This window comes from Magnolia sinica, chromosome 7, assembly GCF_029962835.1.
Source record: "Magnolia sinica isolate HGM2019 chromosome 7, MsV1, whole genome shotgun sequence".
Taxonomy (NCBI): domain Eukaryota; kingdom Viridiplantae; phylum Streptophyta; class Magnoliopsida; order Magnoliales; family Magnoliaceae; genus Magnolia; species Magnolia sinica.
This window is the reverse complement of record NC_080579.1, coordinates 48,226,775-48,251,343: the sequence shown is the minus strand read 5'-3', so window position 1 is coordinate 48,251,343 and position 24,569 is coordinate 48,226,775. Positions and strand designations below refer to the sequence as shown.

The 24,569-nt window shown below is 40.6% G+C and overlaps 1 protein-coding gene across 4 annotated transcripts in view; it reads right to left on the bottom strand.

The window, feature by feature from the left end:
• LOC131251331 (protein EARLY-RESPONSIVE TO DEHYDRATION 7, chloroplastic-like) overlaps positions 1-15,158 on the bottom strand; it is a 28,397-nt gene extending 13,239 nt beyond the window's left edge. The window contains exons 1-3 of one of the 4 annotated variants that reach the window (XM_058252016.1): positions 13,967-15,158; positions 12,433-12,483; positions 11,594-11,760 (exon numbers count right to left, since the gene is read on the bottom strand). In XM_058252016.1, coding sequence (XP_058107999.1) covers positions 11,594-11,760; positions 12,433-12,483; positions 13,967-14,925 — 1,177 coding nt within the window. In that variant the 5' untranslated portion in view covers positions 14,926-15,158. The remainder of the gene's footprint in view (positions 1-11,593; positions 11,761-12,432; positions 12,484-13,966) is intronic. The other 3 variants (XM_058252015.1, XM_058252013.1, XM_058252014.1) reach the window with 3 other exon arrangements.
• Between the last annotated feature and the right edge of the window lie 9,411 nt (positions 15,159-24,569).

Sequence of the window (24,569 nt, the reverse complement as noted above, 5' to 3'; positions counted from 1 at the left end):
AAATTGTGAAAATCCCTAATTCCAATGAACCCTAATTTTCCAAATTTCAGATTTTCCCCTTCCTAACCCTAATCATAAAACCTACAAGTCAGTCCCTTAAGTGTGGAACGTGCCTATGCTAAATTGGTAGTTTTATCCTTTCATCGAGCATAGTTTTAATTGGCATATGTGATTTCTTAGCATGCAGGCGTGTGATTTAGGTTAAATTAGATTTTATTTCCTATTGTTTACTCTTAATTACGTGATGGGTTAGAATCTTTTGTTAATTAAATTACTTTATGGACTCTTCTATTATTTCCACGTTGCATGCTAGTATTAAATCACAAGTCTTGCATCAAATTTAGTATTAGAGCCATAGGTTTAGCATAGGATTTTTGTGTTACAATTAGGATATATTTAGGGTAGAACTTACATCTAGGGTTGTTAGAACATACATTACATATAAAATCCATCTTGCTGAATTTTGTTCTTAGTTTGGAATGTCGCATTACTGAATTTTCAGCTTGCGTTCTCTACATTACCATTGCTGAATTTTCAGCGTAGTAATCTCAAGTTGTCGCCTCAGTGAATTTTCAGTTTGTAGTTTTCAGATTACACTCTTGCTGAATTTTCGGCTTGGTACTCTTAGATTGCTATCCTGCTGAATTTTCGGCTTGGTACTCTTAGATTGCTATCCTGCTGAATTTTCAAAGTAGAATCTTAGGTTAACGGCTTGCTAAATTTTTATATTAGTGTCCCTAGCATGTCCAACTTGATTTCTATGTTGGTTTTGTCTTTATGATAACATTACCCTAGAATTTAGGTTTTCCCCTAAGAGTTACCTTGTGTATGCCCACTCGTTCTAGACGTGATTTTGGCCTACATCCCACCATGAATCTAGAACAGATTGTCGATGCCCTTAATGCTATCAACAACCATTTGACGGCCATTGAAGCGTACAATAGGACCACCATGACTCAATTGACTAAGACCCATGCGCGTGTCAATCAGCTTAAAGCCCCCCCTTCAGGCGAACCCCGACATTGGAGAAGATGTCCAATCAGAAGCCGGGGATCAAATTGAAGAAGTTGAGACCGTGCTACTTGCAATTGTTAGCCGCCTTAAGCCAGATTGTAGAAAGTGATGATTGGCGCAAGAATTCTATTTTCCACACTTATGTCAAGTGTGGAAAAAACTGAAAGATGATCATTGATAGTGGCAGTTACACCAATATGGTCTCTGCTAGCACCGTGGACCGCTTAGGTATACTAGTTGTTCCTCACCCTCAGCCCTATTGAGTCTCATGGGTTGATGCATCTTCGATTCCGGTTTCTCAGCGTTGTCCCATTCCCATCTAGTTTGCTTCCTATACGGATACACTATGGTGTGATGTTTTTCATGTGGATACAAGCCACATCATTTTGGGTAGGCCTTGGTTGTATGATAGGGACGCAACAACATTTTTGCTACAAATGTTGTCTATCAGTTTGCTTGTATAAAGTCGAGTACTAAGAACTCGACTAACTCAACTGACTTGTAATATTCTAAATATCTAATATTAATACATAATTAAGATTATCTTAAACAAATTTACAATATAAATTTTATTTTATTTTAAAGGATGAATAGTTTCAACCCTGATGCATGACAATTAACCACTTGATCTAAAAACTCTAACTGTTAGAGTATGGCGAATTAATCCATTTATCTCATAGCCCAAGCCTCACATCTCATAGGTTAGGAACTCGGATGAACCCCCCTCGTGAGCTCGTGGGCCCTAAATCACATGGGCCATCCACCCCGAGTGTATCCCCGCATCCCACGAGCTACCCCACTCAGCCCGGTGTGAAATACCTCTGCATTAATCACCCTCGGTGAGGAGTTTCGAACACAAGGGCTCCCCCGTGGGCCTCAAATCACATGGGTCACCCACCCCGAATATGTCCCCACATCCCACAAGTTATCCCACTCGAGCCCGATGTGAAAATGCCCCTGCATTAATCACCCCCGGTGAGGAGTCTCGAACACAAGACCTCCCGCTCTGATACCAATTTGATGTAGGACAATCAACCACTTGTTTTAAAAGCTCGAACTGTTAAAGTATGGCGAATTAATCCCTTTATCTCATAGCCTAAGCCCCACATCTCATGGGTTAGGACCTCGACCAAACCCCCCTCGTGGGCTCATGGGCCCCAAATCACATGGGTCGCCCACCCCGAGTGTGTCCCCGCATCCCACGGGCTACCTCACTCGAGCCCGGTGTGAAATGCCCCTGCATTAAACCCATTTTGGGTAAACGCTAGAACGGCCTGAAATCTGATTGTTGGGATACATCCACTAATGCATATCCCTAATCATTATACACCATTTCCCTGAAGAAATTTGAGGAATTAATTTTGTTTTTGTTTTGGTTTTTTTTTTTTTTTTTTTTTTTTTTTTTTTTTTGTTTAGGGTGAATATCCCATCATGACTACACTTGAATGGCCCAAAAACGACCCGAAATTCATGCAATCCATGGAATTCATCCCACTAATGCATATCCCTAATCATTCTATACCATTGCATTAAGAAATTTGAGGGAGAAAAAATCAGGTGAACAGCAATCAGGTTACTATCCCTCCCAAAAATGGCCAAAGACATCTTAAAAAATAAAAAATAAAAATGCACAAAACAACTGATTCAATGCATGAAACTATAGACTTAGATTACCCTCATGTCATTCATGCATGATAGTAAGAAACTTCTGAAAAAATAGAATAAGAAGAATAAAATCGCTAGAAATTACAAAATTAGTGAAAATCAGAAATTTCCGAAAATTACAAAATAGTGAAAATCAGAAAATTCAAAAAATTAACCAAAGAGTCCCAAATCGAACACATCAAGCATGATTTGGTTGATTAGGTCTTATTATATTCAAATCATAAAAAAACAGAACAAGTAAAAACACTAATCAAGGAGTTGCAATTTCTGAGTATCGATTAACCAAAGAGACCCAAACAGAACACAAATCAACCTCTTCTTATTCTCCCCAAAATATGGGCACTGCAGCTTCAATTTCTCAAATCAAGGAGTTCTTCGTGTTTTGGTCTGGACCAACACATGCTACCTTTAATGGTAGGAGAGGTAGAAATGGAAAAAAAAAAAAAAAAAAAAAACCTCCAGAGGTTGTATACGTGTATTGGTCTGGACCAATACATGCCGCCTTTACGGTACCAATGCATATACACCCTGTATCAGTTGATACAGCTGATACTAGGGCAATATGGCCAATTCATCAGACTGGCATACTGCCACAATGTATATGGGGGTTGATCAATATGGCTACGTATCAGCCAATAAATAACTGATACTGAAAACCTTCACACAAACCCTAATTCCATCTTGAAACACCCTTGTCCGGCACTTCAATATCCTAAGACCCCAAAACCCAAACCTGGTGACTATTAGAACCTAAAATACCCAATCATACAGAAAACCCTTGTACAGTTCCCAAACCATAATTTCTAACAGCAATTATAACCTAAGACCTCTAGATGTACAACAGCTCCTAATTTCATATCCAAACCCTCACAGATTCCTAAACCCAATTTCCTACCCATAAACGTACTCCAATAGGAGACCCTAACCTTCACTCAACCTCTAAACCCAACCGCACCATCTACTGGTCCATACACTTCAAACACAACAAAACTATCCTTCAACAATAGCCCATCCTCCCCAATTTTCCAAATTCCTTTAACCCTATTCCCCAATTTTATCAAAATTATCAATTTCCTCCAAGCGCAAAACACCAAAAAACCAATTTCCCAAAATCAGCGAATGATATACACCAAAAACATAAATTCCCATCCCTGAATCCAATCCCAACCTTGATACAAACCCAAAATCTTCAGGACCTTGTCCAGCACTTCTATACCTTGAAACCCAAAATGGCAACCATTAGTACCTAGATTACCCAACTGTTCCCTATTACAATTACTAATGCCAGATACAACCACTACATAATTCCCTAAAGTCAATTTCCAGCCCATAAACATACTCCAATCTGTAACTCTTAAGTAGTTGCATGCATTGTTCCGAGTATCCCTGAGATTATCAACAATATCCCCAAAATTATCGGTATCTCCAGCTCGACGATGCCAATAACACTGGTAAGTATCAAAAATTTCAGGTATCAGCCATATATCACTAAGTATTGCCAATATCTTCAACTATCTAAATTCCAGGTGTTTCTTGTATCGCCAATGTATCGGCAAATTTTCGATAATATTACTAATGTATCGATATCACCAAAAAAAAATCTGTTTATTAAAAAAAAATCATTTCAATTTTGTTAGGGTGCATGGTAGTATGATGAAATGCATGCTTGTATGTGTGTATGCATGCATGCATGCATGCATGGATGGATGTATGTATGCACATATGCATGGATGGAAGGTTGGTTGGTTGGATTGATAGATGTGTGTGTGTGTGTGTGGATGGATGAATGGGATTATGCATATGTGTATATATGAATTTGTCATGTATGGCATCCATGGATGGTTGGACGGATGGATGGATGGATCCACCATTTTTCCCATGTTTCGCCAATGTTTCCCTGAGTCAACAATACATGCTTTTATGCCCCCATTAAGGAAAATGTATCATTTGATTCCTAAATATTCATATATGCTTTGTTTTCACAATTATTTGATTATTAAATACGTAGATGTGTATTTTAGCATATCTCCTGAAGCATCATAGAAAAAATCCACCATTTTCCCCATGTTTCTTCAATGTTTTCCTAAGTCAATGTTACATGCTTTTAGGCTCCCATTAAAGAGAAATTTGTTTTGTAAGCGTCTTTTTTGCAATTATTTGATTCCTAAATATGCAAATGTGTATTTTAGCATCTCCTAAAGTTTCTTTGTGAAATTACATCATTTTCCACGTGTTTCCCCAATGTTTTAGTATCGGCGATATCGATACATGTTTCCATATCCACAACTAGAGTAGATGAAGGTTGTAGAAGAATGAGATGATTGGAAGAAGTGAGAAAGAGACAAGAGAAAGGTTAGGGTTTTTGTGTTGTACCCTCTCTCAACATTCCTCTTAACTTATATTGATATAAAGGTATAGTACACAATAGAGTATATAGACTATATACACACACATATCAATCATGCCCAACTTGTCCACTAGGCAACATAAGACAATTGCTCACTTGAACGAATAAAAGGAGTGGAAATTTCCTTAGCAGCCACCTTTTCATGAATGAAATGACAATCTATTTCAATATGTTTCGTGCGCTCATGAAACACATGATTGCTAGCTATATGAATAGCAGCTTGATTATCACAATGCAGAGGAATAGGATCAGGAGAGTAGCCAAGTTTTCATAAGAACGTCTGAAGCCACATAAGTTCACACATTGCATGCTCTATTGCCCCATATTCGACTTCTGCAGAGGACCAAGGACCAAGCAACTACTAACTGCTTCTCACTCTTCCAAGTGACTAAATTCTCACCAACAGAAGTACAATAGTTAGATGTAGACCTCCGATCATAGAGGCTACCCGCACAATCAACATCATAGTAACAAGAGATATGAAGTTGACCATGTCGTTGAAATCGTAAGCTTTTACTAGGAGCCAGTTTGATGTAACGAAGGATCCGATATACGGCAATGAGATGTGTTGTACGAGGAGCATGCATAAACTAGCTCACCACCCCTACTACATATGATAGATCAGGTCAAGTAATAGTCAGGTAAATGAGACGACCAACCAAATGACGATACATGCTCAGATCTAATAGGAGGTCGCCATCATCAATGCTAAGCTTTTAAACAACCTCCATAGAGGTGGCAACTAGACGACACCTAAGCATTCCAGTTTTAGATAGGAGGTCAAGAGCATATTTTCACTACGATAGGACAATGCCATATTTAGATCTAGCCACCTCAATGCCCAAAAAAATAGTGAAGAGTACACAAATCCTTTATTGCAAAGCACACTTGAGGGAAGGATTTAAGGTCAGTAATGACCACGGCATCATCACCAGCCAAGATGTCATCGACATAGACTGAAAGAACCATAATCCCACAAGTATGCCGAAAAAATGAAGATAGTGATCCGAATGACTATGAACAAAACCGAAGTCTAACAATGCACAGCTAAACTTTTCAAACCAAGATCAAGACTGCTTAAGGCCATAGATAGACTTCTTGAGGCGACATACCCGATGTGAGCAATTGGTTAAAGAAAAACTGGTAGTGGATCCAAATAAACTTCCTCAGCAAGGTCACCATGTAGAAAGGCATTCTTCACATCCAACTCAAAAAACAGCCAAGACAAATTTGTGGTCAAAGAGATGATTACGCGAACTGAATTGAACTTTGCTATGGGTCAGAAAATCTCAAAGTGATTAACACCATATGTTTGAGTGTAGCCTTTAGCTACTAATCAAGCCTTGTATCTATCAATCAATCCACCTAGGAGGTATTTAATAGAATAAACCCAATGGCATTCCACGGTCTGCTTGTCCTTAGGTAAGGGAAACAGTTCCCAAGCATCATTCTATTCAAGGGCATGCATCTCTTCTATCATAGCTTCCTTCCAAATTAGGGTTACTGAGCAGGGTGTCCCAAAACGGTTACGTATCGGCCATAACGGCCGATATATAACGGTAACGGTGGTACCCATTACGCGATACGGGGCTGTATCGGCCGAGTCGCTTTTTTGTACACGTAACGGCCGTTACGGGCCCGTTACGGGCATAACGGCCGTTACTGACCCGTAATGGCTGTTACGGGCCTTGGGAAAAAAAAAAAAAAGAAAATAAATAAAAAACCCTAACCTTTTTCCTTTCTTTTCCTCTTCTTCTTCTCTCTCTTCTTCTTCTTCTTCTTCTTCTTCTTCCTCTTCTCGGCCTGTTATGGCCCTGCTGCGGCTGCGGCCTCCTCCTCCTCCTCCTCCTCCTTCTTCTTCTTCTTCTCTCTCTCTCTCTCTCTCTCTCTCTCTCTCTCTCTCTCTCTCTCTGTTCTTTCCCTCTTTCCCTCTTTTTTCTTCTCTTCTTTCCCTCTTTTTTCTTTTCGGTTTCCCTCTCTCCTTTTTTGTTTTGCAGGCTGTCGGTACGTGTCACGCTGAGACGAGCGCTGACACTCCTCGAGCTCCGAGTTGTACGAACAGTTCAAAGGAGATCAAAGTTTTATAGGCTCCACAGTGATGTATTTATTATATCCACACCGTTCATCTATTTTTAAATATTATTTTATAGCATTACCTAAAAAATGAATCGTATCCAAAGATCGTCCGGACCACACCAAAAATAGCAGCGGAGGTGATGATTTTCACCGTTAAACAATTCGTAGGCCCACCGTAACATTTATTTTCCATCCAATCTGTTCATAAGGTCAAAAAGACCCGAATGAAGAGGAAAAACAAATTTCATATTGATCTAAAAGTCATGTGATCCCAAAAAAGTTTTCAATGGTAGACGTTCAATCCCCCATTGCTTTTTGCAATGTGGTCCACTTGATAATTAGATCTGTATTATTTTTCGTGTCAAGTCTTAAGACAATCTCGTCAAATGAATGGACGGTTTAGATATAACACATTCATCATGCGTGGGGCCCAAAAAACTTTGACATGTGTGCTACACTTCACAATCCAAGTCTCACCTAATTTGAGGCCATAAAAAATTGTACCAAAGACATATTAACTTAAAATTTACTAATTAAATTATAAACTGCAATTGCTAACTCACAATGCCAAAATCAAATTATTTGAATAGTTTTTAATTGTTATTTGGTGTACTCTTATTTTTTAAAATAGGGCCTTTTGGTTTTTTTCATGATTCACTATCCAATAAATGTCCACTAATACATAAGTGGGATAATGACAATAAATTGCATGAATTTGAGGCTAATTTGGGGCATAGATTGGTCCTCCAAGTCAGCCCGAAATTGGCAACGCCATCTACCTGAATTTAATTTCATTTTTTTGAAGAACTACTAGGATAAAGATATTAAATTGTTAAGTATATAAATTAGATATTTAGAAAATTAAATATATACATTTTGTAGTCAAATTCAAGTTACTTGGTTCAAAAATTAATCAGACAGTCCGATACAGCTTCTCACTAAAGAGTGGACCGTTACATCACCATAAACATGTTCCAATTTATAAATGAATGCATATTTGGAATGCTTAGAATATTCCGGATTTAATACATATTTTTTTATATTTTTTTGGCAAAAAAATAATTTTACGCCGTTACGGGCAGTTACACCCCCGTATCGCCGTTACGACCTCGTATCCGTATTGGTTTTGGAGGTCACCGTTACGCCAACCGATACCGATACGGGACACCTTGTTACTGAGGGCCTCCTTGAGAGTCCTAGGAATAGAGGAAGAAGAGACCAATGTAGCAAAGGCCCTGAAGGTAGGAGACAAACATTGAAAAGAGACACAATGATCGATAGAATGACAAGTACATGCACGAGTAGACTTACTTAAAGCAATAGGGAGATCGTTACAAGATAGAAGAATCGTACCTAGATCTCCAGAGAGGTGGATGGTATGATGGGACTCTGAGTAGTGGAGGATTTCTTCCATCGTTAATACACACGAAATGGTTTGAGATGTTCAAGAGGATGGGAATCTTCATCAAGAGAGGGCATTGGAAGAGGATGGGGTGATTTAACAAAGTCTCCTCGTGACTTACAAGAGGATCATGTAGCGAATTCCCTTCAAGTGAATAAGGAACATCCTAAAAGAAAGTGACATTCACTAACACATATTTCTTGCGAGTCGGAGGGATTAAAGCATTTATAGCCCTTCTAAGATCGAGAACATCCTAGAAATACACATTTTTTTCCGATCAAGGACTTAATTTGTCATTACCACCATCAAGTTTATGAACAAAACAAGTGCATCCAAAAAATCTAGGGGATAATGGAAATACTTTGTCATGAAGATGGAGGTTTTCAAAAGAAGATTTATTTTGTAGAATTCGAGATGGAAGTCTAATAATAAGAAAGGCAACAGTAAGTAAAGCATTATCCCAAAAACGTTTCAGAACATTCATACTGAGGAGGAGAGCACGAGTAACTTTGAGAAGATGGGAACTCTTCCTTTCAGCAACACCATTTTGTTAGGGAGTCCTTGGGCAAGAAGTCTAAGAAAGCATACCATGACCCTGCAAAAAACTCAAGGAGGATTTTGATATATCGTTGTGATTGTCAGAGCGAAGAACATTAATGGAACATTGGAATTGGTTGACAACTTCATTATAAAAAAGCCTTGAATATATCAAACACTTCATGTTTAAATTTCATAAGATGGATCCATGTCATTCGGGAATGGTCATCAATGAAGGACACAAAATATTTGTAACCAAAGGTAGACTCAATAGGTGTCGGCCCCTAAACATCAGAATGAACTAGTTCAAAAGGTCTGAGCTTCCGTCCAGTTGAGCTAGAGGAAACACAATTCTATAATGCGTAGAAAATTCACAAGTATCACAACATAATGGTTTAAGAACATTAATAGAAGGAAATATAAGTTTTAGTCTTGATAAAGATGGATGTCCTAAACAATAATGTCATCTAGATACAGAGTCTCTAAGAACAAAAGGCTCATAGGACCCGCATGAGTATCATCGAGAAAGTAAGCCCGAGCACATTCACGACCCCCACCAATCACCTACTTCGTTTGGAGGTCCTAAGAGACAATGAGAAGGGAAGAATGATGCCGAGCAATTTAATGACTTGGTAAGAGAACTAACAAACAATAAGTTCAATGGAAAAGAAGGAACATGTAGAACAAAAGACAACTGCATGTAAGGAGATAGGGTAATGGACCCAGTCCCAGAGATGCAAGATCAATTACCATTTACAACTATAACAAAGCTAGGTTGACTAGAAGTTTGACAAGAGTAAAAAAGGTGGAACTTACCGGTCATGTGAGATATAGCCCTAGAGTCAATGACCCAAGAGGGACACAGAGGACACATGGAGCATAGTACCTGACTAGGCCAAGCTATAGCTGGAAGTAGAACTCGCGTCTTGATTATGACGATGCATCAATGCATCATACGCCTCTCTGGATATAGTGACAGAGTCGCCTGAAGTAGACATGTCGTAGGGCAATGCTGAAGGCACCGAGCGAGTCTTCTCAGAATCAGATGACATTGTACTAGCGCTGGAAGTAGAACTCACGTCTTGATTATGAAGATGCATCAATGCATCATATGCCCCTCCGGATATAGTGACAGAGTCGCCTATGCAATTGTTTTTTGTGACTATTTTTATTTTTAAGTGTGTTGGCGTCTTTTTTTAACAATCCCTGAGGTTTCATTGAAAAATTCAACAAATTTCCCAATGTTTCCCCATGTTTCCCAACAATAGCAATAAATTACACGATACAATTGATTTATCCCGTGCGATAACCGATATGTATCCATATCCCAAGGGTGAGATTCATTGCGACAACGGTACAGAAAACATTGGCCATAGCTACATAAATCACTAACTAATGCTAAAACTAAGGAATAAAACCTTATTAGTGCACATGGACTTGGCCATTTATATCAATTGATATAAAAGAATCCTTTGCAGTATGGAAACTAAATATTAGAGACCGAATATTGCTACAAAAATGCATATCTCTATGTGAATAGACCCTATACACAACCTTATGGTTTCTATAAGCCATGCGGATGGTATAAAATCTACAAATAGCTGCAACCAATTGTGTAAATATTAGACAGCTATTGCCAACTTTGTATACTTCCAATAATAGCATCTGATTGCTATAAACTGCTGGAAATTATCTATATTTGCAGGAAATAGAACATAAATCCCAAAAGTGAATCTTGAGCGGACCTATGGCCCAACAGTCCAATCAACAGGCCGATACAGCTATCTAATTGGATTTGTGGACCTATACAAGACTGGATCTACATGTTTGTCAATTGGGGTCTGATCTGAACCTCATATGGTGCCCCATCAGACATGTGGCTTGGATGCAACGGGATTTGAGACTCCAAACTCCCACTAACTTACCACAGACATCTGATTGACATAGACTAAGCAGCTTGAACAGAACTTAAACAAAAAAATGGCAACGACTATGCAGATATGCACATTCTACCACATGGCGTAGCCTAATGCTCCTCACCATTTGCATCCGAGTCACCTGCCTCTACATTAGCTAGGTCAATTTGTGAAGACCAGCAACTTATGGATGAGAGACTCCAATTACCAACAAATATACAGCATATTTCACAGAAATCTTCTTCGATAACTAGGATTTGCCTCAAATTAAATAAAATAAAAAAATAGTCATCTACAAGATAACTAATATCTTGATGAAAGAAAAAGGGAATGAAACAAATGAAGGCATGCAAATAGTCATCAGCACCATTTAGCAAGAAAGATCGTTTGTAAGAGGAAAAAATATAAGCATTTAGATGAATAGAAATTTGCGAGGTCGAGATTGTAGACTATACCAATCAGTTGTTCATGAGCAAAGAAATGCAACATGTAGGCTGAATGCAGATCATCAATATATAGTTTCTTAACAACAAAAATAATAGTTGACCACGAAAAGAAAAAAAAACAACCACTTACTAAATCCATCCAGTGAAGCAAGGATAATTTCCCCTGGCAAGAGACTGAAGAACTTCTTGCCTGCTTTTGAATTTACAACAGAACTCGTGAAAAATCCAGAGACCTTCACCACCCCACTTAAGACTCCAGTAGCCACTTTCTCTGACATTTTTGTTACTCTTTTCACCCTACAGAAGTCACTCACGTTAAATTCAATCTTTCTGTTTTAAAAGAAATAGAGAGAGAGAGAGAGAGAGAGAGAGAGAGAGAGAGAGAGAGAGCAAAACAGCGGGGATTCAAACTACTGATTTTCAAAAAGAAATAAATAAATACCAGAGTAGAGATGGCAAACTACAAATATCGAACTGGATAAAATAGGATGAGCTCATATTGTGGATGTAGGATACTTCAGCCAAACAGGAAAATAGTCAACAATTTGTGGATTTCTCATTAGATGAGATTTAGCTTAAAATCCAGACCAAGTGTCACCATAACTGATGTCATGAGGTAGTCTTGAAGTTCTCAGTCTGACAGAAGGTTTCAAGTCGGGCAGTTTTTTGCCCTAATCAAGGGAGGGGAAATAGGGTTAAGACAAAATCATGTTCAATCCAACATGTGAAAGGTGAATGGTATCCATCCTACACACATAGAGTTACTTCCTGAAGTCCAACACAGATTATCTTACCCAATGTTTTAATAACTTGAGAAAACTGCTAAGAGATTAGAAAATAAAAACCTAATACAATAGGATGCCTTCTAAAGACTTCATCTCTCACATCCTTCCATTTATTATCTGACATCAGCCTCAGAATCTACTCACAATAACAGATACCCTGAGCATATACCACTGGGAATCTGACCTTTTACAGTTGTAGTAGGACAAGATTGATGCTTTGGGATGATAACCAGGGCTGCAAGAATCATTAGTAACATGTTTTCCCCAATTAGCTTATCATCCATTTGGGGAGAGATATTAAGCGTTATGAGAAGAGACATAATACAGTTGTGTGGTGTCCCCAAGTTGGGGCGGTAATATCAATGTTGTCAAATCACGTATGCGATGCAACTGCATTTTTATTTTTTTTTTAATATATATATATATAGGGAAATTTTCAAAAAAAAAAAAATTTGTAAAAATATAAGAAACTAAAGGGAACTTTTCTAAGTTAATAGATAACTAATTTTACATATTTAAAATACATTTGAGAGAGAAAATCAATTAAACAATGAATTAAACATCAAGTCATCGACATTCAACAATATAGTTAACAAAAGTAACAACAAAATCAATAAGCTATTTATTTATTATTGTAGAAAATCAACAAGCTATCTTCCTTGAAACTTAAAAGTGCTTGAATCTTGATCTTCCAACTTCCAAGAGAGGCAATGTAGGAGAGAGAGAGAGAGAGAGAGAGAGAGAGAGAGAGAGAGAGATCACTTGGAAGTAGGAAATACAAGAGAGAGAGAGAGAGAGAGAGAGAGAGAGAGAGAGAGAGAGAGAGACCACTTGTGATTAAGAAATGTAAGAGAAGAAGAGAATAAGAGAGTTTTGGAGTAAGAATATTGCAAATGAAGGAGATTTGGAAGCCTTTTATAGGCAAAATGTTGTTTTTTTTTTCTTCCAAAAATAAAATAAAATTTAATGTGCCATGGCCAGTATGCGATCGCATATGCTGTATGAGATCGCATACATTGCATATGAGATCGCATATGCCACATATGCGATCGCATATGCAATTTGCATATGGATATACGCGTACGCGATCGCATATGCGGATATGCGGTCGCACATGACAACACTGGGTAATAGCGATAATTACTAAAGATAATGATGCTACTAATTTCCTCTTCTTGTTTTTTTTTTTTCATTTTCCCATATGCACAAAAACTGCAAACAATGGAGGAGGAAAAATATAAACCTACATGAAATGAAAAACAATTAAAAACAAAGCACATTATGTTGCAAGTGTGTTAGTATGACTCATACCATGAATCATAGTCTCCACCATCTTCACCATTCACATCTCACATGCACAGGGTGCGGGAGACCCTTGAACTACTGAACCATCACATGGCAGAATAACATTCATCAATCAGGCGATCTTACCAATCCAACCAATGGCCTCTTAATGGACAGTAAGAAACAATAAGCAACAATCTAAACCATGGTCCACACACAACAGGATCAGCATGACTTTTTGGTACATCCATGTAATGGACTACTAGATCAAAAGGCCCTGATCAGTGTACTGGTGGCACTGCATGGTAGAGACTGCCAGTCATAGTGCACCCTGACTTGCATAGGTCAACTACATAATTTCTTCAAGTAAACTTCAGAACCAGTAAAGGAACATATAAAAACCAACAGTCAACCTAAAGCAACAAAACTCAAACCTTTTCATCCTCTTCATCGCCTCACGACTGACCTCCGCAGGCTTTGCATTCGGTTCCATCCTCCTCTTCAATAGCTCATTCCCCCAATTCAAACTATCAACCGTTGCATCCCCACACCACAGAATCCCCTTTATCAGTTGCCCTGACCCTGCCACAATTGCCCTTGCCACGGACCCGCTGTAATCCTCCACATTCGGTGCCAGCGTCGTCCAGTATGCAGCTGATTGCTTCTCCATCATCTCCTTCTTTGCCTCCGACTCCATCTCTGCCGGCGCAACCTCCTTTGCCACTGATCCATCCAACACTTTTGACTTCCCTGAAACCCTCTGGACCGAAAAACTGCTATAATTCTCCAAAATCCTATCCAGCTCCTTAAACATCCCCCCCTGCCCTTTCGACGCAAATGTCAGGCCATAATTAAGCAGATCCTCTGAATCCATGCCACTAATATCGTCAGCAGAGCCCGGCCCATCATAGGCCGGGACCCGGAGGGAGAAGAAGTAGTGGGAGTCATCGAGCTTCACAGTGGCCTCATCTTTAGCCAGCGGCCACTGAATTTCGTCACCAACACGGGCAAGGACGGCAACGACATTCCCACCCTGGCAGAGATTGACGATCGTGAATTCACCCGAGGCAAGTTCCACACTCCGCTGCTTATCAATAAGATGGACCATGGCGCCGGGGATCTTGATGACGATCTGCTCCGATGATTCAACAGGGGCGGGCGGGCCGGTGTCGGGGAAGAGGTTCTCGGCAAGGTCTGTCATGTCGATGGATGGATATAAGGACGAAGATTGAGATGATTGAGAGATCGGCTGCTGCGACGAACCGACAGTGGGATAGAGAGACGATGATGATTGATTAGGGGTTGAGATGAAGGGGGAGTTCTGCTCTGGGTTGGATTGGATGACTTCTGGATAGAGGGAATTAGGGTTTCTAGAGCTTTGCTGAGAGTACATTTTCTAGGATTTTGGATCTTCTTCTTATTTCCTGACCAGAGAGAGAGAGGGAGAAAATGGAAGGTGGCAGGTGATGTATTTTTAGGGTTCTGGAATGCTTTGGGGTTGAAGAAATGAAAAGATACGCGTCGGAAGTTGAAGACGAAACGTGTAAGTTGCAGAATTCCAGTTTGGTACAGCTCTGCAAGAGAAATACCGTTCGTTACCGTCTCCGCGGTTTCGCCGCGCTTTTACCGGCAACCCGGATTTTTGCAGCCGTACGTTTTACGACGGAGTCCTGACGCACGTGAAGACGAGTATGTACCATCCTGAATTTCGTGTGAATGCGACTGTGTATCACTGATCCACACTGTTGATCTTGTGCACCGCATGGGAGATGGGAGATGGACAAAAATATTCGGTTGGACGTTTTCGGATGAGAAGTTTTTAATGGTCAATCACCCCTCTTTCCTGTTGTGTGGTCCACCTGATATTTCGATAGGCTGAATTTTTTTTAGCCAAAATGCATGATAAAAAGGATATGAAAAAACGAATGTACGGCTTTATATAAACTACATGCGTCACAATGGGCCCATAGTCGGGGATACACCGACCTCGGTCCTCGGTGGACCAGGGAATCCGCCGAAGCCTCCTCCCAAAAAATCAAAGTGAGCATTGCAATCACTGTCCCCTGCTCAGACCGTTAAATCCAGGGGGCCACTTTCGATGGAGTGCCTACCAAAATTTGCATGGGTTGAATGTCAAGCCAATGGTGGAAATCACAAAGGAAAGGCTCAGCGGTTCAGATTCAATGAACAAAAATAAGTAGAATATGTTAAGTATGGACAAGTGGGCCCATGTTTTGTACAATCTTGATTGCATATCTGCCACGTGTACAGTGAGTGGTTAGTTATGTTGAACCTAGTCTGTATTGAGGGCCTTGGAATGTTTGAGGTCGTTCAAGCATCATCGATTGCAGATGCACCAAGCGTGCGAATACATGCTACGCTTCACGTACGTCCAACTTCTCACAAAAATCATGCTCGTCCACTTATCCGGTGGGCCACACACGTAGAATGAAATGGACAGCCATGTTGATGATAACCAACGGCCTACACTCAAGATGCATGAATGGTGGCTTCATAGAACGATCTGGTTGTGAACTGATTTTAGTAAGGAAACGTGGACGCCTATGCCCATCAGATGAACGACACCGATCCATCTCACAGGATCCTAGTCGTCACGTGTAGTGCATTGCTGGTGGTCGCGTGAAGATGGGATGGGTAGATTAACACGTCGATCTTGCTTGAATGATGCTGGAACGCGTCTTCGACTGTCAGAGCACAAAACCTTTTTGAATTATTTATTTTTCTAATGGGTTAGTCGGTTGAAATTTAGAAGCGTCAAAGGATCTGATTCGACTTTGGCGTATTGTCGTAAATGCAAGTTGGTTGTATCAAACGTCCTTGTCTCCACTTAATGAGCGTAATGGGGAGACTGGCTGTGGCTTGCCGACTACTACAAGTCAGATCTCACCATACGATTATGATGACTCGGACTCCTGGTCAAGCTCCATCTGAATCCAATTGGATGAGTGAGTCACCCCTTGCTACTCCGAACTAGATAAGTCCGTCCTAATCTCCCAATCAAACCCAGTCTCCCAGTCAAAACAATCCACCGCCAGAACCTATGTAAAGCAATTGCAACGATAACATCATCATTTAAGCAAGAACACATTTGCAATGATAACTCCATCAGGAAAAATATGAAAGTCAATAAATTAGCTTATGAAATGGACCAACTCTACTGTTTAGACTCTCTACGCATTGAGCCTAACCAAGGCCACATGTCCAGAGCCAAAAGGCGAGACATCCAAGATTGCCAATGCACCTTTAAGGACACTCAAAGGGCCCTTCAGAAGTAATTTAATACCGTCTCAATCTCTAAGTCGACTACTGATCAGGTACAGACTGATTAGGCCTCGGTCCGACCCAAGTCCAACCTACTAACCTACCCTCTCGGTCAACCTCAGTCAGCAGTAGGTCAATCACGGATCGACCGTGCCCTACCTAATAGCTGATTAAGGGTTGGCCATAACATGGTCAACGCACGAATCGGCCAACATGAGCCACTCGGATATTCCTACTCTACAAGGTCAGTCGACAAGCAGGAAGTGAATCCTAGGATGACAAACCAAACCCCGTCGGCTGTTCCCATCCGGATACTTGCCGTCATGTTCAACCCGGAGTCGAGCCAAGGACTTGGCCCAATATTGAAGATCCATCCTCCGTGATCCTCGGAGGATAATCTCTAATCCCGGAAATCTAGGAGATCGAAGATCTCGGGATCGTCTTGAATAACGATCAATCACCTCCCGGGAAGGATCCCACAACCACGGGATCACATCTCCTCTATAAATAGGAGACACCTAACAGTGAAAGGTACACACACTCATCTCCTCACCCCTAAACCTCCATTAAACTATTAGACCCAGATTTCAGGCTTGACTTTGGCATCGAAGGGTCCCCTACATTAGTTAGGGTCTCCTTTATCCTCTTCCTGTGCAAGTGTTTGAGTAGCCAGACGGGTAAGCCAAAAACTGCATCAACCGTTTGGCGTCGTCTGTGGGATCGACATTGCAAGTCGTTTTTACTCTACTAAAAACATTACGGGACCCGTTGTCACTCCCCAAACCCGAAAATCAGACTCACAGGAATTCCGATCACCGAATCCGGTGCCGATAGCCTCTGCAGTACTTCATTCTCAGCTCCCAGCGCCCATATGCCAGATTCCGATCCTGGGATCCTACAAGGAGGATTTTTCCAATGTACATTTATCTCGTAAGAAGTATAACCACGAGTTTACCCAAATCACAAAAGCAACATCATTATTATATATCTAGTAATATAAACTTTGAATACAATGCTGAAAGGGAAATATATATGTCAAAATAAAATTAAAGCTCCAGAAGGCAGCTGTACGATCCAAGCTCAACGCCACTATTACCAACGCCTACTTGCATGCATCTATCATGCATAAGCTTATAGAAAGCTTAGAGGGTGGTGAAAGTATGTGTGCAAGATAAGTGTCATACACACAAATACAAAATCATAATCATACAATGTCCGAAATACTGGCGAGGTTATAAATCATACGATATCAGAGTACGCAATACAAGTCAGCTATGCAAATAAGTAGTCATAAAGAGTCAAGTATCAGATACCGAGGATGCAATGCAATATGCGGTGTGAATGACCATGCAGGAGTGTGAAGTCGGGATGATGGTACGTAGTATCGCAAGCTATGGGGTCCACCACAAGGGACTTCTATCCAAACCAGTCTCATACCTTAATTTGGATAGTCAGACTCAACGTAGTAAACTCTTGATCTCAGGTTAGTCGCGCGCCCCAACCGAAATCCTGACCAGACATAACAAATAATTGCACACCACCAGCCCAAGTGAATAGTAAATGAATAAATGAATGAGTATGCAACTCCTGCTCAATAAGTCCACATATTAGTATTGTATATCTTTGGGATTGTCACCGAGGTCTACTATACTCTACGCCAGCTTGCCGCCCCTATCCGAACTCACAACTGGATAAGTGGAAGACCTCACTATCCGCCTAGTAATATTGGGCCCGGCTCGTCGATAGCGAACCCATTCCTCAACCTGGTCAAACTCAACCTAGATATTTCTCCCTCACTTAAGCGAGTTAGGTCACAACCCCTCCCAACCGACCACAATACAATGGGAAACGCGGCCTACTGGTGTACGACCCTCATGCGCTCATATATATCCACTCAATCTAGACGTTGGGGCGTCCTTTGGTACCAAGAGGGTTTAGAAATTTTCACCTAGGGTCATCTATGGCAGCTCGATGCTAATAACATATTTCTGATGTCCTATCTGACCATCCACGATATGCCTGTGGAGGTTACAACCCTGATGTCGTTAGGGCATACAGTAATCACAACACACAATGCAAGATGCATGAGTCATACAATCCAGTCATGCATTAATATTATGCATACCGTACACTCATGTGAGATAACCTCCGCCTATCAGGGAGTCTCATAGCAACCTGCCTAATGACATATGCAATGGTCAACCACATCTCATAACAAACATGCAAATAATGCGTATGGACATGTATCATGATATTATGTTGTCACATACTCATAATTGATATCGATAACTGGCACTAATAATCGGTATCGATAATCATCCTCAATAATCAACCTATACAATAGGCTTCGATAATCGGAATCGGCCTCGACAATCGAAATCGGCCTCGACGATCGGAATCGGAATCGACAATCAGAATCGGCCTCGACCCTCGATAATCAGCCTCGACAATTGGAATCGGCCTCGACGATCGAAATCGGCATCGACCCTCGATACTCGGCCTCGACAATCGGAATCGGCTTCGACAATCGGAATCATAATGACAATCAGAATCGGCCTCGACCCTCGGTAATCATCCTCGACAATTAGAATCGGTCTCGACAATCAGAATCAGCCTCGACAATCGGAATCGGCCTCAACCCTCGATAATCGGCCTTGACAATCGGAATCGGCATCAATGATTAGAATTGGCCTTGACGATCGGAATCGAAATCGGCCTCGACCCTCGATAATCGGTGAGAATGGGCCTAACAAAGCCTAAGGGAAGGTCACAATGTGGACATTTAACCATCATCACCCATCAATGTTAACATTTAACCATCATTTCTCTCAAGGAGTGGCCCACGTAGGGCCTAACATAATATATTGTGGGCTCATGGCCTTACATACAATCATGATGGGCCTCACTCAAGGGTCATATCTACATAACATCAGGCCTCGCTATATAGGCCTCATATACATCACATCGGGCCTCGAATACATAATAGGGGAGCCCTACGCCTGGGCCTCAAATACATCATATGGGCCTCATCACACGAGCCTCAAATACATAATAGGTGGGCCCTGCCCCTGGGCCTTAAATACATCACATGGGCCTAATCGTATGGGCTGAAAATATATCATAATGGGCCACAGCATATGGGTTGAAAATATATCACAATGGGCTACGGCATATGGGTCGGAAGTACATCACAATAAGGCGGGCCCTGCAAGTCCCAAGTGGGCCCCATACACATCATTTGAGCCTCACGTGGCAACTAAAACAGATGGACGGTGTGGCTGTAAATACATACATCATGGTGAGCTCCACGGCACACCATCTAGATAGACGGTGTGGAATACAACACATCTGTAATGACTCGAAAAATTTCGTGCAAAGACCCGAGTACTACCTCAAATTCTTTAGAAGTTAAATGTGGGTTAACTAGCGTTAAACTCGATTGCTTGTGAAATTAGCACCAATCACTTTAAATTTGATCTGCAAGACCCAAAACCTGTAGAATCGTTAGCGCTATGTTACCCTGAAATCTAGGATTCAATGCTAAATCCAGTTGCTCTCGGGAGTACTTGAAAACTTTGTATCGGACCGGGACCGCGCGTCGAAAGTCCGATAGCGATGATTTTAGACAATTATGATCACCTTGTTGGGCTTGACAATCACCTCAAAAATCAAGTCCAGATGATGTCCTGAGACGATTTTCTTGAGTCCGGATTAAAGAGTGTGAGAAAGGTGAGAAATTAAATATGAATTTATAAAATTTGAGTCGTATCGCTTGCGTGCCAATTTTAAGCATTTTGACCATTCAATTCTGACCCAAATTTACCCTCGGATCAGGGAAGATGGCCCAAACATGTCAAAGTGCAGGTGGACCTGATCGAGTTTCGGTGACCGTTGAATTGAGACTGGTCCGTCACGGCTGATCTGTAAATCCAATTTGTACAAAAACTCAGCCTGACCTGGATCCATGGTCAGTGAGTTTAAGTCCGACCGTACGTGGAAAAGGGACCACCAGAAGTGCTCTGTTAGACCGAAATAGACCTGATTTGGTTATAACCTAGGTATACCTTGGCCCTGGGGCTATTTTCATCAATATTAGGCCTATATAAAGACCTTAAACCCTCACTCTCAAATTCCATATGAATTTTCTAAACCCTAGCTAAAAGAGAGAGTGGAAAGAGAGAGAAAGTGAGAGAGAAGTTGGTGAATCATCTTGAGATTCTTCCCCGTTATTCTGCGTACCTAAACCATCACTTCTGAATCGTTATTCCGGCGATTCTAAGTTAATTCTTGGGTAAGTCAATCAAACCTTAGCCTGTTTTGGAGCTTAGGATAGTCTAAGTGTTGATGCAACTCATTTTATTCATGCCATAGGTTATCTAGTCGCCGTTGATGAAGACTTATCGTCTGAATCAGATCTGTTGCACACTTTTTGGTTTAAGGTGCGGACTATATTCGTATAGGTTATGGTTTTCAAGCCTTTCAATGTCGGTTAATGGTTTATTATTATTGTGGGTGCAATTTCACATGCCAAATGCGATGTTTATATTGCGTTCCTGATATATATGAGTTATATTGAGATTTGTGTATTCCTTGTATATATAGAAAGTATCATATACGTCGGAAATATGAACATGTGTTTGCCATGATTAATTGTCGTGTATTTGTGCTAGTTGTATGTGTATCAATTCCTTGGCGAAAGGAATTGTCCAAATGTGTGTTATCACCAATATACGTCATGTATGTTGGAATATGTAGCCTAAGTGTTTATAGAAATGTCTGAATGATCAAGTGTGTAATATATTATCCTGTTTACTGGCGTTGAGAAGAGATTCTCAACTATCTTATTGGTGTGTATGATTTCCTACATGCAATTTACATTCTTTGTTGTTTAAATTCAGGCACTACTTATGTGTAAATCCATGTTAAGTTGATATTCATCAAATGCTCACATACTGTATAATTAGAATTGTTAATCCATTATTGTTCTGAATTGCTGGTATGAATATCTGTTATACTTGAATGTATTTGGGACTATGAAATAGTCCAGGGAATCGGTAATAAACCTTGAGTTCGTGGCTGAGGTTGTTTTCGCCACGTAGGACGCGTTTGACGAACCCGAGTCGTATTAGGGTTGTCACCAGTGGTTTGGCCACACGGAGTGTTTGCGCACTCTATGTCATTCAACTCAACGTGTGCTCGTGCTAGTCGAGCTCGTCAAGTAACTTGATCGTCCTGGTGGATGTGCACCACGTATGGACGCTATTGTTTGAATCTAGGGTATCAAACTTACTAATGCAATCCTGTTAACCATTGTACCTTGATCCGCTAAGACTCATGAGCTGGGCATGGTGGTATGGGACACCGTGGTCGAGTTGTAGGCCTACGCTGGGGTGACGAGCCTTCCCGTAGTGACCAATGAGCACACCAGACTCGTGAGCAGATTATGGTGATATGGGACACTATATTCACACTGTCGACCTACATTGATTGGTGATGAGCCCTTTGTAGTGACCTCGAGCATACCTTGATACTGCATTGAGGCAACGAGCCTTAGGGCAGTAACTAAGGTATGATAGACATGCATTGATTGGTGACGAGCCCTTTGCAGCGACTTAGAACCATATGATCGTATGAGATTGTCTAGGACTGACGACCCTACAATGGATCGCTGTGTGGAAATTGATATGAGGAAGGTACCTTAGCTTCCCAATCCTGCTGTATGAAAAGGACTAATAACAACTTGGTAATCATGTTCATGCACTGCATTGCATGTGCTTTGGCATCATGGGCACTGCAGGAGGTTGTCATGCGTACCATAAGATGAAGACACTAAGGGAGTGCAGGCGAGAGCATGCATCATTTCTACATACATCCTTGCATTAACAAGAGTAATTAGGACGTGTTTGATTGTATTGCCTTATCATTACTGCTTGATTGATTTGATAACATGTTAACTCTTACTGTATAGTTCCACTGAGTTGATCACTCACTCCCACATTTTGGGACGGTGTTTCAACACCAACCAGACTCTGTCTTAGATGCAGATGATGATGCGACCCCCGAGGCGGAGTAGGAGTATGAGGATGATGAGGACGCGTTTTCTTTTATGCAGTTCTCAGGCGGGTTCATGTGAGTCGTGCCCTGAGTTACGGGGATTCTTGTAAGTGCTATAGTTTATATCCCTGTCTGTTGTCAAATTTGTGGTGCCAAAATCACTATTATATATAACTTGCATAAGTGAAGCTCTCTCAAGGATCAACATTCATAAACAAGCTAAGCTCACAACAAGCAAAGCTCACAAGTACAAGGATCAATCTTGAATGCAAGAACTGCTCACAAGACAAGACTCAAGCTGCAAGACTTCAAGAAGAGTACAAGGCAGTTTGTAAAGAACTCAAGACTTCAAGGCTCATACTTCAAGGTCACTAGTTCTTAATGTTTCAATGTCCTTACTTCATGGTTAAGGTTTTGACTGACCTTAGGTTGACCTTAGAAGTAGGTCATTTTGGATACATAAATCGAATGTTTATTTTACATAAGTTTGATCTGTTCTTCAACTAGCCCTAGGCCTTCTTCGACTAGTCCTAGAGTTGCTTCGACCAGTCTAAGAAATTCCTCGATCAGTCATGAGTTTGTTACAAATTTCGGATAAAATCTGTTAGGCTTCGACTAATCCAGGAATCCGTTCGACCAATCGAAGGAACAGTGTCGACTGCATCTTCGACCAATCGAAAAACTTCGACTCAAAATCCAGCGATGTTTTTCAGGTTCTTCGACCAGTCGAAGGTGACCTACGACCAGTCGAAGGAGACCTTCGACCAGTCGTAGAACGGTCAAAGCTTATCGCGCCTGATTTTTTAAATATCTGTTATTGCTTTGATTAGTCGAAGAGCTCCCTAGACCAGTCGAAGACGCGATCTGCTCACCTATAAATAGTGCACGAATCTCAGAAGAAATCATCGAATTAATTAATCCATTCAAGCCAATCTTCGTCGAACTTCTGAAGAGATAATTCTGTGCTCCATCTAAGCTAAGTGTGCTTATTTAATATTCTCTTTCCTTAGCTTTATTTAATTGATTTTGTTTCTGCTATTCCAATCTAATTTGATAAGAGGAATTGTTATTCCCTTTCTTTGGAATCAAAATCAATTAAGGCAAGCCCTATTTGATTTAATTTAAAATCTATTAGAATTAGAACCATTGTAATCGAGTACTGGACATTGAACTTGGACATTCAATCATCTACTTTGATTTGGTTCTACCGGGCTGCTACAACGAAGGAGATAATCAGGTATTTTACATTTAATTGTAAATTCCTTTCTATTTTGGTTTCTTTCAAGATTTGCCAGAAAAATCTTGTTGTATTGGTTATCTGAGGAGAGCTAGAAAAACTCAGAAGTGGAGTTTTTTAATTGTGTAAGCCCACAGACAAAGACACAATTGTAAAGGTTTTGGGTGAACCTGGGAAAACCTATTTTGTTAGTGAACGCTAATATCCCCTGTGTGAGGATATTAGGAGTGGAGTAGCATTTCGTGTGGCTGTTGTTTAACAGTTGGTGAACACACAGGCGAACCACTATAATCCCTTGTATTGTGGTTGAATGATTTATATTTCTGATCTTTAATTATTCTTTTGTGGGATGTATGTATGGTGGTGAATGTTGTAATCATTTAATTCAAGCATTGTGAGAATTTTGTAATAGTTTAGAATTTTTTTTCTGCTATTCTTTTATCAGCTTGATATTCAATTTCCTT